Source organism: Pterocles gutturalis, unplaced genomic scaffold (genome assembly GCF_000699245.1).
Source record: "Pterocles gutturalis isolate BGI_N339 unplaced genomic scaffold, ASM69924v1 scaffold9708, whole genome shotgun sequence".
NCBI lineage: Eukaryota > Metazoa > Chordata > Aves > Pterocliformes > Pteroclidae > Pterocles > Pterocles gutturalis.
In genome coordinates this window covers 2,257-15,858 of record NW_010125570.1, presented here as the reverse complement: position 1 = coordinate 15,858, position 13,602 = coordinate 2,257, and the positions used below count along the sequence as shown (strand labels likewise).

At 40.5% G+C, this 13,602-nt stretch overlaps 1 protein-coding gene across 1 annotated transcript; it reads right to left on the bottom strand.

Moving 5' to 3' along the window:
- Window positions 1-4,018: 4,018 nt before the first annotated feature.
- On the bottom strand, window positions 4,019-13,394 carry LOC104460525 (T-lymphocyte activation antigen CD86-like). The gene is made up of 5 exons (XM_010078612.1): window positions 13,349-13,394; window positions 11,750-12,091; window positions 6,674-6,985; window positions 4,143-4,277; window positions 4,019-4,049 (listed from the first exon to the last, which is right to left on the bottom strand). The coding sequence occupies exons 1-5, from the start codon at window positions 13,392-13,394 to the stop codon at window positions 4,030-4,032; spliced, it is 855 nt and encodes a 284-aa protein (XP_010076914.1). The 3' UTR covers window positions 4,019-4,029.
- Between the last annotated feature and the right edge of the window lie 208 nt (window positions 13,395-13,602).

Below are 13,602 nucleotides of genomic sequence, written 5' to 3'. Positions count from 1 at the left end.
ATTCTGGAAATGCAACACTTTCCTATAAACCATAGGAAAGTATTGCTTGTTGTAGCAGCACTGGCTGACATTAAGAAATTCACAGTAAAACTATCTGACTTTCCTCTTCACTAATAACCTGAATGATGGGAGCAAGTGTACCCTCAGCAGGTTTAAAGATGGTAAGAAACTGGGAGGAGTGGCACACCAGAGGGTTGTGCTGCCATCCAGAGGGATCTCAACAGGCTGGAGAAATGGACAGAGAGGAACTTCAACAAAGGGAAATTCAAAGTTCTGCACTTTGGGAGGAATAACTCCATGCACTGGTACAGGCTGGTGCAAACCATCTGTAAAGCAGCTTTACAGTAAAGGACATGGATAACCTTGTGGACAAGTTGAAGATGAGGCAGTAGTGTGTCCTCATGGCAAAGAAGGCCAGCAGTATCTGGGCTGCATCGGGGAAAGCATTGCCAGCAGGCTGAGGGAGGTGATCCTTACCCTCTACTCAGCACTGGTGAGGCCACACCTGGAGTCCTGTGTCCAGTTCTGGGCCCCCTGTACAAGAGAGACATGAACATACTGGCGAGAGTCCAGCAAAGGGCCACAAAGATGGTTAAGGACTGGAGCATCTCTCATCTGAGGAAAGCCTGAAAGAGCTGGGACTGTTCAGCCTGGAGAAGAAAAGCCTCAGGGAGATCTCATCAGTGTGCATAAATGCCTGAAGGGAAGGTGCAAAAAAGACTGAGTCAGGCTCCTTTCAGTGGGTCCAGTGGCAGGACCCGGAGTCAATGGGCACCAAATGAAACCTAGGAGGTTCCCTCTGAACGCAGGGAAACCCTTTTTTACTGTGAAGGGCAGCCAAGCCCTGGGGCAGGTTGCCCAGATGGGTTGTGGAATCTCCCTCCTCAGAGGTATTCAGAAGCTGTCTGGACACGGACCTGGGCACCTTGCTTGAGCAGGGGGTTTGAACTGGACAATCTGCCTAGGTCCATTCCAACCTCAACTATTCTGTGATTCAGTGCTGGTTAACCAGTGAACCTGAAGCAATCTATCACAACTGTGTGATGACAAAATTTTACTTTAGGGCATTGGATAGTGGTTTAACACACTGTTTCCATTTCTTTGTTAGCATTTTCTGAAATTCGTAATGTTACGCATAAAAATAAAGGTATGGTGTCTTTAAGTGAAGCTGTTATATGCTGTGGTATGTAGTGGGCGTATGCTCATTTGTTTGCTTGACAGGTTTATAGGGTCACTAAATGACTGAAGGCATGCTGTCAAAGAAAAAACTACAAAGTGGGTGAGGAGATAGCCTGGAAATCTGAATATATTTGTATGGAAGACATCAGCTACACTTTTCTTGTGCCTTGCTACTGTGCTCATTACATCTGCTAATGTGGAGGACTAATGCATTTGAACAGATAGAGACAAACTAAGATTTTCCCTGAAGCCTGTCTGCTTTTTTCCCCTTAACTGTCTGTAGACGTAGGAGGGAATTAGAGCTGTTTTTAAGAGTAAGAAAAGAGGAGGTAGATAAATTGATCAGGTAACAGAAGGAGGTCGGCAGCCTAAAGCAGAGGCATAGCAAGGGGGAAAACCACACAACTGCACTAATTAGGAACAAATTCAGGATGAAAGAGAGTTGTGAAAAGCTAAACCTAATCTATCATGTGACTTTTTCCACTAGCTACAGATGCTGATAGTGATAGCAGACAGTGTATCAGGGTGAAAAGCTGCCTCAGAGGTACTAAGACATGTTGCAAAAACTTGAATTTCCAAGTGCTAGGATTTTTTTTTTTTTTTTTTAATGCCAAGTGAATGTGCTAGAGAAGGACTCTTGAGTCCTAGCATAGGTTTACAGATACCTCATCCATTGTGGAGGAACTGGTTATTGTTTTTCTCTTAGGGACAAACATGAAAGGTTGGTGATGGTTTTTTTCCTTAGTGCATAAAGCTGACCAGATAAGCAGCACATCAGGATTTAAGGACTAGTAAGGTGAGTTCGGAGACTGTGAGTTCAAGAGTGTACGTGTACATGCATGAATCTAGTATGATGGAAGACAAAAGACACATAAGCCTTGCTGTTTGGGCAGGAGCAAAGCAGGGTTTAGATGTTCTGATGATCTCAATGTTAGTGAGGATTTGAGGTCGATGACTTGAGTGGGAAGGGAAAATGTTGAAAAAAATGCACTGAATTACAACACGTGTTAAAACAAAGCAAGAGAGACAACACGAATCTAGTGAGTGTCTACCTTATTTAGTATACCTGACAGTTTAACACGTTTTATTTAAGGAACCAAGTGTTGATCAAGAGTTAGAGAAGATTGCTTGACCCACTGGAGATATATTTAACAGCCTGCAGCATAGAATCAAAAGGCCAAATTTCCAGACTGGAATTTTGTATCTAATCTTTGAGGTGCATAGCTCAATAAATCAAGAAGGTATGCCATTCCCGGTCATTGCAGCAATATCTTTTCTATTTATTTGCTTCCAATAAATAATTATGGGCATTTCCTCCCTGAGAACACCAAATGTGGGTATTCACCAAGATCCTGCTTTAATGGCAGGAGAATAAAATACCAACACAGAAAAAGACATTTATTTTTAATAAGTCATTAAATAAGTTCTCTAGCAAATATAAACTTTTACATAAAAATAAAACCTTTAACTTTTAATACAATTTGAATGACATTAATCTGAATGAAAATATTTGGAATGTTAGTGTAATAGCTTAACAAACTGTCTCCCAAATGGTTTAGCTAACTCAAAAGGATATGCACTTTCTCTCATACACTTGAAAATGGAGTAAAAATTGAGGTGAAATCTAGCAACTCACAACATCATTTAACAGAAAATAATATTTGTACCCATCAGAAACCACTGAGAATTTATGTCCCTAGACTGCAACTCTGAGCTGAAATTTGTCTTGCGAATGTGATGCTAATGTCCCTGCTCTTGCTGAAAATGTCAGACCTACAAAGACAATCAAGACTTCAGAAGAATTTTTTCTCAATTCTGCCGCATTCTTCCTCCTGAAAGATGTCAATGCTGTTGAAGAACATGAAGTGCAGAGACCATGCAAGATTGGAGAAGTAGCACATTTTGAGAGAAACAGTATCTTTTCTGAAAGGTAAAAAGGTAAGAAATTTACAGTTGACCATACCATAGCATATGGATTGCTCTATCTTCAAGGTCTGAAGCAAAATTAAGAAAGGGAGAACATAGTCAACCAAATTGGAACATGACCTACTCATATAATATTTTTTTGTTATCTGCTTATCTTAATTTTGTACATTTAGATTTATACATATATGAGTATTTTAAATCCCTGCATCTGGTTGAACAACTAGTATAGCATCTGGTCAGAATGCAGAGGAACAAAGTGTGAAGGTACTAACTGGCTGGGCATATTAAGCTTGGATGGTAGTAAGAAAAAAGTTAACATAACCAGAAATTATGTTTAAAGCAAGTCTTTCCTTCAGATGATTTCTAGTTTCAAATGCCTGATAGGAAAGGCACAACTTTTCTCAGAAGGTGGGGAATTGCCCTGAAGTTCCTCTTTCTCTGCTGTGAAGATTTACAAGAAGGTTACTGGTACAAAGCCACACCGGCTCTGCCAAAAGCATTTATGGCTCATGTTTAATAGCTTGCCTCTGATCATGATTCCAGTGATGGTTATGATTCACAGACTGTGGCCTAACTCTTTCTATTTTTGAGACGTTCCCTTCTGTAACCCATGCAGCTCTGCTTTCTTCATTGACTCTCAGGATATTACAATGTCACAGTGCTTAATGAAAGATACAGCAAAAAAAAAACAGTCATGCAAACAGGCAGACCATGGTATTTCCTACCACTCTGGAGCAAAATAAAAGCAGAGAACACTGGACAGTGGGTTTTGACCATCAGACAAAAATGTTGCATGTTGTTCTGCAGGGTATCTGGGGAGGATTCTTGTTCTGGCAGAGCATGGGACCTCAGGCCTTGCTATGTGCAGAGACGGTTCTCAGTCAGCAGTCTGTCTGATGGCCTTGGTTTCAAGCTGGATAGCTTCTAGGCTGCTAGACTGACACCTGAAATAGATAAATGTAGGTAAAGGGATGATTACAAAGAGCAAAGCCTGTGACTTGAGGGACAGTAGAGCTGAATGAGAAGTAAGAACCTGCTCTGGTTGGTAGGTGAGGTATTCCTATTCTTCTTCAATATCACAAAAGCTGGAATAAGTGTGATCAGTATAATCACAGCTATAAGTGGGACAAAGAAATTTATCTTCACTTGCTCCATTTCTTCCCCCTGTATCTCTGAATAAGAAAACAGAGGAAATGATACACACAACAAAGATTTAATTTGGTGACAATTAACTTAAACAATCTATCCCAAAGTTATATGAATTAGAAGGTTAGGGAAAAGCCCTCAGCATCCTTTGCTTTTATAGTGCTTTAAAATGGTGTCAATAAATCACTATCCACATTGCTTTATTTCCATTTCCAGTAACTAGTGCAACTACCAAGTCTTAACAGCCACTTCAACAACAGTAAGGCAAAGTACTCTTTCTGAAGTTTGGGTAATGCAAAGCAATTCATCAGCAACTGGATTAATACAAAAGCCTATAAGGCTGCTACTGTGCTACTGCTACTCTGTGATACTGTGGAAGTTTTAAGAACCTGGGATATGTTACTACTTGTTATCTGTCAGAAGTGGTGGTCAAAGCCTAATGGAATGCCGTAAGGGATGTGAAAGTAGCAGGGAATGCAAAGGAGTTTCCCTCTATTTCCGGTTAGTGTGCTTTTGAAGTTTTGGTTGCTAGGGTTAGCACCTGACAGAGCTGCAGTTATCGACAGACTAAGCTTTCGTTTACGTGGAGGTCCTAGTTTTTCACCCACCATCACTGCTTATTAGGTGGTTACTTTCATAAAGGCAGGGAGGAGAGAAGAACTGAACAGGGAAGAGGAAGATGCAGCACTCTAGGTAATACAGCTAATGCTCGTGAGCAACATGGGGAGCTGTGCAAATCTCAGAAGACTTCTGTACTGTGTTTTAATATTATTGAAAAATCCTAGCATGTGAGGACATCAGACGCAGTTTGCCATATCTAGCATTGATTTCTTAACCCTTTGGCTAACTTTATAAAAAAAACCCCTGCACTGTGGAACTTGTTTCAGAATGAGTGGCAAGCTGCTTTTACATCTGCAGTAGTAACGTGCATGCCTGTACTACCATAGTAGGTTTTCCTGCAATGTGACCATTCGTCTTGGCTCCCTGTTCCTGTCAGTTGAAGTACAGCTCTCCATCTTTAGCATTGTCTAAAGGAGACGTGTGCAAGCCAAATGGAATTTTGACCAAAGTGGGAATTGCCTTTATTTTGATGGTCTTGTGCCATAGCTTATGACAAAAATATATCAAAGGATGTTATAGCAGCCTTCCAGTACTTAAAGAGGGCTTACAGGAAAGATGGGGAGGGACTCTTTATCAGTGAGTACAGCAATAGGATGAGGGGTAACAGATTTAAACTGAAAGAGGGTGGATTTAGATTGGATGTTAGGAGGAAGTTTTTTACTATGAGGGGGGTGAGACACTGGAACAAGTTGCCCAGGGAAGTTGTGGATGTCCCTTTCCTGGAGGGGTTCAAGGCCAGGCTGGATGAGGCTTTGAGCAACCTGGGCTAGTGGGAGGTGTCCCTGCCCATGGCAGAGGGGTTGGAACTAGACGATCTCTAAGGTCCCTTCCAACCCTAACCATTCTATGATTCTATGATTTTATGTTTTCCTGTCCCAGGAGATAAATAAAATACAGCTTTAGTTTAAAGAAAGGCTCAGTCATGTGGAACCTTGAGATAATCCATCAGTAAAGTCTTATTGGAACTCAGGTCCCCAGCTTGTTCTTGCAAGAAGGTTCTGAAAAAAGACACAATCTTAGAGAAAAAAAATCCCCAAGTAGTCATTTTGGAATGTGTACTTCATTCTGCCAAATGTTGTGAAAACCATTTCATGGCCTTTTTACTAAAACTCAGCACATTCTATTTGTCGGTTTGTGAGCCAAATCTGGTCCAAGGGACTCTTCTCTTTAGCCTACTGCCTCTCTCTAAGGAATTATTAGGAATAGCAACTCAAGCACTTAAACATCAGAAAAAACACTTTTTTAATGTCAGGGTGGTCAAACACTGGAACAATTTGCTGAGAGAGGTTGTGGAGTTTCTAACCTGGAAGTTATTTAAAACTCAACTATAAGGCCCTATGCTACCTATTGATCCTACTTTGGGCAAAGTGGTTGAACTAGATGATCTCCAGATGCCTCTTCCAACCTCAACAGTTCTCTGATTCTGTGAAGTGGCAACCTCTCTTAACAGCTGTTATGACTGGTTGCTGCCTAATCCAGACATCCAGGTTGCTTTGTTGCCACTGCAGTGGCATCTAGGGAGGGGATGAAGAGGGCTGTGTTTTCAATTTTGTAGCAGCAGTCTTCCTTCTCTGTGCTCTCTCCTTGTTGTAGTAAAACTTCCCAGATGGAAAGGAGTGAGAATTTGGTGGCAGAGGCTGTTGGTGAACAGGATGGAGAACATACAGCCCTTGTAACCAACTCCTACTGCTACTTTGTGTCTGTTCCCTGTCTGGATTATGCTGCTATCTGTGATCAGCTCTACTGCAATGTGCCCTGCTCCTACCCATGCAAAAATCAGAATGGGCAAATGGAGACTCACCTATGCCTAGTGGCACTGAGACAAGGCTCCCCAACTGCTCCCCAAGGTGAAGCAAGCAGCTAATATTAGTGAGGGTGTTTGCAGGAACTGTGATATTCAGCTTGCTAGTAACACTGTACAGCTTTGTTACAGCATCCTGCGAGACATCCATGTGACGCATAATCCTATATGTTGTGTTTTCATGGGAAATGAGCCACATCATCTGCTTGGGCTCTGGATAACCTCCGCTGGAAGAACAGGAGAGATTCAGGTACTCGTTGGGCTTTAGTTCCCCAGTGTGCAGCCATTCTATCTCAGGTTGACTATAGTTGGCTGAAATAGACCAAAGAGAAAGCATCGTGAGTCAGACATACCACATCTCACAACAGTTCCTGCCAATTATTTAAGATTTTCAGGCAGAAGCAAGTCTAAACAATGGGAGTCCAAAGAAGGGTTTGTTATGTTTTTGGTATGTATGCAGGTTTGCTGCTCCTTGTCCTAAGGGTATTTCAAGGACTTAAGTCTGATCAGCCAGACAATAGGCTTCCGTCTCTCCCACTTTGTTTAGATCCATTGGCACCTCAGAATAATCAAACCTGGCCTGCTTGCAGGTCAGTGCTTAAGCACAAAATGGGAATGGGACGCAGTCGTGCTTACTCTCAACCTCCTGATTAGGTAAGGGGAAAACCACAAACTTCTAATTGTGATAAGAAATCATCTGAGGGACACGGGGTAAGTTGGAGGTCCAATGATGTCACAGGTAGAAATATCCTTGGTGTCTGTCAGTATTATGAGTAATCATTTTGCAGCATATAAAGTAATTAACTCATTTCAACTTGACAGTAGGCCTCCCTTAGCTTGGCTTTTTATGTGGAAGTGACTACAGTACAAGCTTTTTTTACTTTGTGTCACTGGATACTCACCCCAGTCAATTAAAAATATACCTGTTGCTTTAAAAAAGTCAAGTTTCCCAGGCAAGAAATAGTTGGTGAAACAGGATTGGAAAGAATTATTTAAACATATAATATGAATGATAAAAATAAGCTTTTAATGAGTACTCTCTATTAAATGGTCTCCCAAATATTCTCAACCGGGATTTGTTTGGTTACAAAGTCATAGCAGAAATTGTAGACTATAATGGAAAAGGAGAAGAAGAAAATGTAGACATAATACTGACTGCATGTTGTTTTACATCAAGTTTAAAAAAAACCAACCCCAACAACAAAACCCAAGAAACATACTCAAGACTTCATTGAAAATATTTAATTATTTTAGTGCCAATAGGACTAAAGACAATATGGAGGAATATTGGAGAAGAGGAAAAGGATTTTTAGAAAAATATGAGTCTAAGAGGGTCTGACTCTTTTGCACACACATTCAGTGTGTTGGATCCAGGTTCTAATACTTGCCCTAGTGAATTCTTAATATGAATGAAGAAATATTATGTTACTTTTATTTGCTGTATGCCAACACAGAGAGAGAAGGATTTAGCTTAGTCACTTAATCCCTAAGAGAGTCCATGGCTGTGAATTCAAAATGCAACAAGCCCCACCATTTTTACACCCCAAAATTTAGTTAAGTTGTCTCTCAGGAGAGCTCAAGCTTCCTCTTTCTCCTCAGGGTCTGACTTGCTTAGCTGACTGTTCGCTCCAGCTTCTGGTCTGGAGTATTTATTCTCTCCTTGGCATTTTGTGGTGCAGTCAATGTGCTAGAGGGAAGGGACACCACCCAGAGGAACCTGGACAGGCTTGAGACGTTGGCCCAGGCCAACCTCATGAAGTTCAACATAGACAAATGCAAGATCCTGAACATGGGTCGAGGCAATCCCAAGCACAAATACAAGCTGAGCGGAGAATGGCTTTAGTGCAGCCCTGAAGAGAAGGATTTGGGGGTGTCGGTAGATGAAAAACTGAACATGAGCCAGCAGTGTGCGCTCATGGTCCAGAAGGCAAAGTGGATCCTGGGCTGCATCAAGAGCGTGGTCAGCAGGTTGAGGGAAGTGATTCTGCCCCTCTACTCTGCTCTTGTGAGACCCCACCTCGAGTACTGCATCCAGGTCTGGGCCTTCCAACGCAAGAAGGACAGCAAGCTGGTCCAGAGGAGGGCCACAGAGATGATCAGAGGGCTGGAACACCTCCCTTATGAGGAGAGGCTGAGAGAGTTGGGGTTGTTCAGCCTGGAGAAGAGAAGGCTCTGGGGGGACCTTATAGCGGCCTTCCAGTACCTGAAGGGGGCTACAGGAGAGATGGGGAGGGACTCTTTATCAGTGAGTACAGTGATACAACAAGAGGTAACGGCTTTAAGCTGAAAGAGGGTAGATTTAGATTGGATATTAGGAGGAAGTTTTTACTATGAGGTGGGTGAGACACTGGAACAGGTTGCCCAGGGAAGCTGTGGATGCCCCATCCCTGGAGGGGTTCAAGGCCAGGCTGGATGAGGCTTTGAGCAACCTGGTCTAGTGGGAGGTGTCCCTGCCCATGGCAGGGGGGTGGAACTAGACGATCTCTAAGGTCCCTTCCAACACTAACCATTCTGTGATTCTATGATTTTGTAGGGAGGGCAGGAACGTAATCCATGGCTGTGAAACTTGCCAAATCATCCAAGTGATTTAAGAGTTTCAGTCTTATTGACAGTAAACAAGTGTAAATAGTGGAATATACCCTGATCAAAGCATTTATGTTTTTATGGCTTCTGGAAACTCAATTGACTGAAAAGTGCTGTTGGTTGCATGCAGGGTGTGGGTTATGTATAAGTGAGCTTTGGATTATTAACAGAAAAGTATGTTTCAGGAAGTCTTTTGTATTCAAAGATAACATGTCTTCCAAAAAGGCTATGGCCTTAGATTTAAATACCTCAAGAGACAGCAGATCCATCAAGCCCTTAATGTTTTTCTCAATGGCTTAATCACCCTACCTGGTTTTGTTCTGGTTTCTAAAATGGCAATGTGCCTTACATCTCACTTGCTAACAGCCACTGCCTATTTTTATATCTTCACTGAATCAATGAGCCTTTTAAAAAAATATCCTGTATTTTATGTGTATTTCAAGTTCCCACACTCTGCAAACAAGACTCTTCTCAGTCTTCTGTGTTATAAAGTAATCAGATCGATCTTTTAATGTCTCCAGTTGGACTGTATTTTTTCTAGCCTTCAGATAGCTCTAGTAGAGCTTTTCTTTACTCTTTTAAGTTTTTCAACATCCCTTTTAAAATGAGGACACAAACTGTTAAGTCTCTATTCTGACGTCGGTTTCTCTCCCAACACTTTGAGCACTGCATATTTGGAAATAGCTTCCCTAGTCTCACGTACTTCCCTTATTAATCCACCCAAAGGAAGCACTAGAGCCGTGCTATAGGAACAGAATTTTGAGTTAAGCTGCTTGTCACTATGGTCCCTATTTTGCATCTTTTGTGAAGCCCTCTCTTCTTTCTGGAGAATGTTCTGTGTTCATTGTTCTTGTAGGAATCATCCTGGCTGCACACAATACATATACATATACGTATCTCTATATTGTCCTAATGTAATACACATAGATAACACAGGTAAACTGTATGAGAAGGTACTTCAGTATTTCCTGTCTTGGTCACCAAGTGGTCTAGATAGCTTTGTATGACTGCCCTATCACTCTTGTATAGCACTCAGGCTTTTTTATCTCCATTTTAAGTGTTACAAGCCATACTACAAAGAAACCCTGCACATATGATATGAGATTGTAATTAAGAAACAGTAGGTAAGCACAGGTACTTTTCAGCATTTGTATTTTCATTCTAATTATTTTTAAGGGTTTATTTTTAAATACAAGTTTATACTGCTGCTTCTTTTGGGAGCTTATTGAACAGAAAAGTCATTTGGAAAGAACACAACAGCAAATAGTTTAAAACAGTGTTCCTAAGTTAAACCTGAAAAGGTCTAGTAGAGTCTTAGTGCCTAAGTATGAGACTTCTATAACATATTGCTCAGATGTTGGCTAAGCTGATAACTGATTTAACTGCTTGAATTGACTGAATGGTTGATGCTAAGTATCTCTTAAACTGGAGGCCTTGATACTGAGTACACATTATGAGTATCTGAGTTTTAAAACTTTGCTGAAAATACTTGTCAAGTAGATTCTGTGAGAATCAAAATAATCTAAATTTTCTATCTGTGGATCAAGGGAACACTTGCCGGTAGCACAAATAATAAATAGGCTCAGATGTCCTGCTACTCTTTTTTTGACTGCTATTACACATGGCCTGTTCTCTTTTGAAGCAGGTTGCTGAAGCCTGAAAACACCAGTGGAATTTAGAAGCTGTTACTATTAATGACTAGCACTATCATAGTGGAAGAGAGAACACAAGCATATGGACAAAGGTTACTAACAGAACAATTTAAAACAGAAAAACATTAGGAAATATATTAGGAATTAATAAAAATATTAGAAAACATAGGAAAATATTGCTTCCTCACTTCCATTCCTCTGTTAAAAGATTTGCTGTCTTTTCCTCTGATAACATGCAAGAAACCAGGTTGCATCTTGTCAAGGCATGCATTTTTTCTCCAGAGATATTTTCAGTCTTCCTTTAACTGAACATACAACTTTCTACTCCTCCACATATGAACTGCTCTTTTCTTTATTTCCCCTGCAGTTCATATTATCATAACATAGCTGGGTGTTTGCAGAAATCTTGTTATGTTTCAATTGTACTTTACCACCAACGATGAGAACTACTGCTACTTCTAACAGAAGGTAGTGCATCAGATGCAAATAAAGAAGTGTATTTTCCAGAGTCCTAAAAGCCATAAAACTTCCCAGAGGCAAGAGGAAGAAGGCAGAATGGTTTTCACTATAAAGTATGACAGGGTGGGAATCAGGAATGGTGCAATATTGAGCAAATCATTGCCCCACTGTCTCCTTTTTCTGATTGCTTCCACCTGAATACTTTTCATTCAGAGCCGAGGATTTTCTATTGAGAATGCTCTTATTCATCTTTAGAAATTCTTCTCCAGTGCAGGTACATCAGCACCTTGGGGACAGCACCACACATTTCTGGACTGAATAAAGTGACAGACAACCCTCCAAAAAACCCCAGATCAGATGACAGTTAGAAGAGATGACTTACCAATGATGTGCAGTAAGCACTGAGATCTGTGTATGACCCTTGGGGATCCTTTATCTCTGTGCTGTATAATACATGTATACTGTCCCTCGTCCACAATTCCTGCATTTAACAATTGCAAAGTCCATTTGTCCATATCCATCTTGGTGCGATTCATATATTTAGGACTGAGGTTATCATGTTTTTCTTGGCCGTAGTATACTTCATGCACCACTTCAACATCGCCTTTTTGCCAAAAAACTCTTAAATCCTTTATGTCAGTTTTCTGAGAGTTTGGAAAATAGCAGGATAGGTATGCAGTGTGATTGAGAAATGACTTCACCTGATGCACACTGGCAGCAATACCTTAGACAAAGAGAGAGAAGAAATTAAGATTTCCATCAGCTATGAAAGAATGACAAAGTATTTGCACTCACAGAGGCAACACTTAACGACAGTAGCAGTAAAAAACACCAGCATTTAGACTTAAAATTCTCCCACTAGGTATGCCAGGACACATAGTTCTTCAAACTGACTCACTTAGTCTTATTGAGTTCAGCTCATAAAACTGTTTCTTATTTTTCTGCCTACCACAGAGGTTGTGAGTGCCTGTATTATAGAAACTTCTGTGCAGGCAACAAGTCCAAACCATTCTTGTATCCTGAGTGTAATGAGATTCTGCCACAAAGGAGACAGTTGCACAATTTATTTTTAAAAAGTTGAGTTCATTCTCCTAATAAAACAACACAGCATTGCAGTTTTGAAGAAAATGTGAAGTGCACACTGTGAGGTAAATGTTGGTATCTTGGGAATACATGACTAGAAGGTCAGAAACAGGTGTATACTTTCAGTCTCACTGAAGAATTAACCTAAAGTTTAATGACAAGTTAAATGTCAGATTTAACTGTTCTGTAATTAATCTAGAGTTTAATGACAGATTAAATGTCAAATTTAACTGTTCTGTTGCTGATCTTGTTAACAGAAATAGTCAATAAAGACAATTATGCCTTCGTGCAAAGACAGCATGAACTGTATTACACAAGGGATGATTTTTTTCCTGCTTTCATCACTGGATGTAGCCATTATTATGGGTGGTGACAGGCCAGGAAAACAGGCTTTTCTTGGAATGAGAAATGCAGTTCTCTGTCCCAGAAGATACAAACACCTCTGCTGTGTTCAAAAGGAGAAGATTTACAGTCTCTCTCCTGGTGCTTCTGACTGCTCCTTCAGAGCACCAGACTGCAAAATGATCTCCACAGCTGTCTAAAACTCCAGTTGTCCCATATCAAACTGTCAGTGTTCAGTTTAATACTGTTCTCCTCTATGATATACAGAGGTGACATACACACATTTTAAATATAGATTTAAATTGAGAATTTAAGAGCAACATAAAATAAGTGTAATGTAAAGATATAAAGTTGAAAAGAGGAAGTACTTACTATATGTTTTATAGAGTCCCTGCACATGATTTAAAAACATGTCAGGTAGGCTATATGACCTTGATTGTGCAACAGAAGTGATTAATTACTACTAAGGAATGAGCTTCTTTGTGGGTGAGAAAGTATCACATAGCAGGACAGAAATAATAAAAACAGTTTTTACAATTAAAAATGCACATTTTACCTGGGAGAAGTATCATAGCATAAAAGAAGAATATGCAGGCCTCCATGACACTGCAAGAAGGAAGAATGAAATAAATCTGTTAGAGGTTGAAAACACTCCAGTACCTTCTCCAGTACTCCCAGAGAAATGGTAAAACAAGAAGTTGTTTTAGCAAGGGAGAGACTATTGAGAAAGTTAACGTCACCTTTTCCCATGGACTGGTGCAAGGATTTCTGTGTGCTTCACAGCCTTTAGCAACAAGAAACATGCCATGA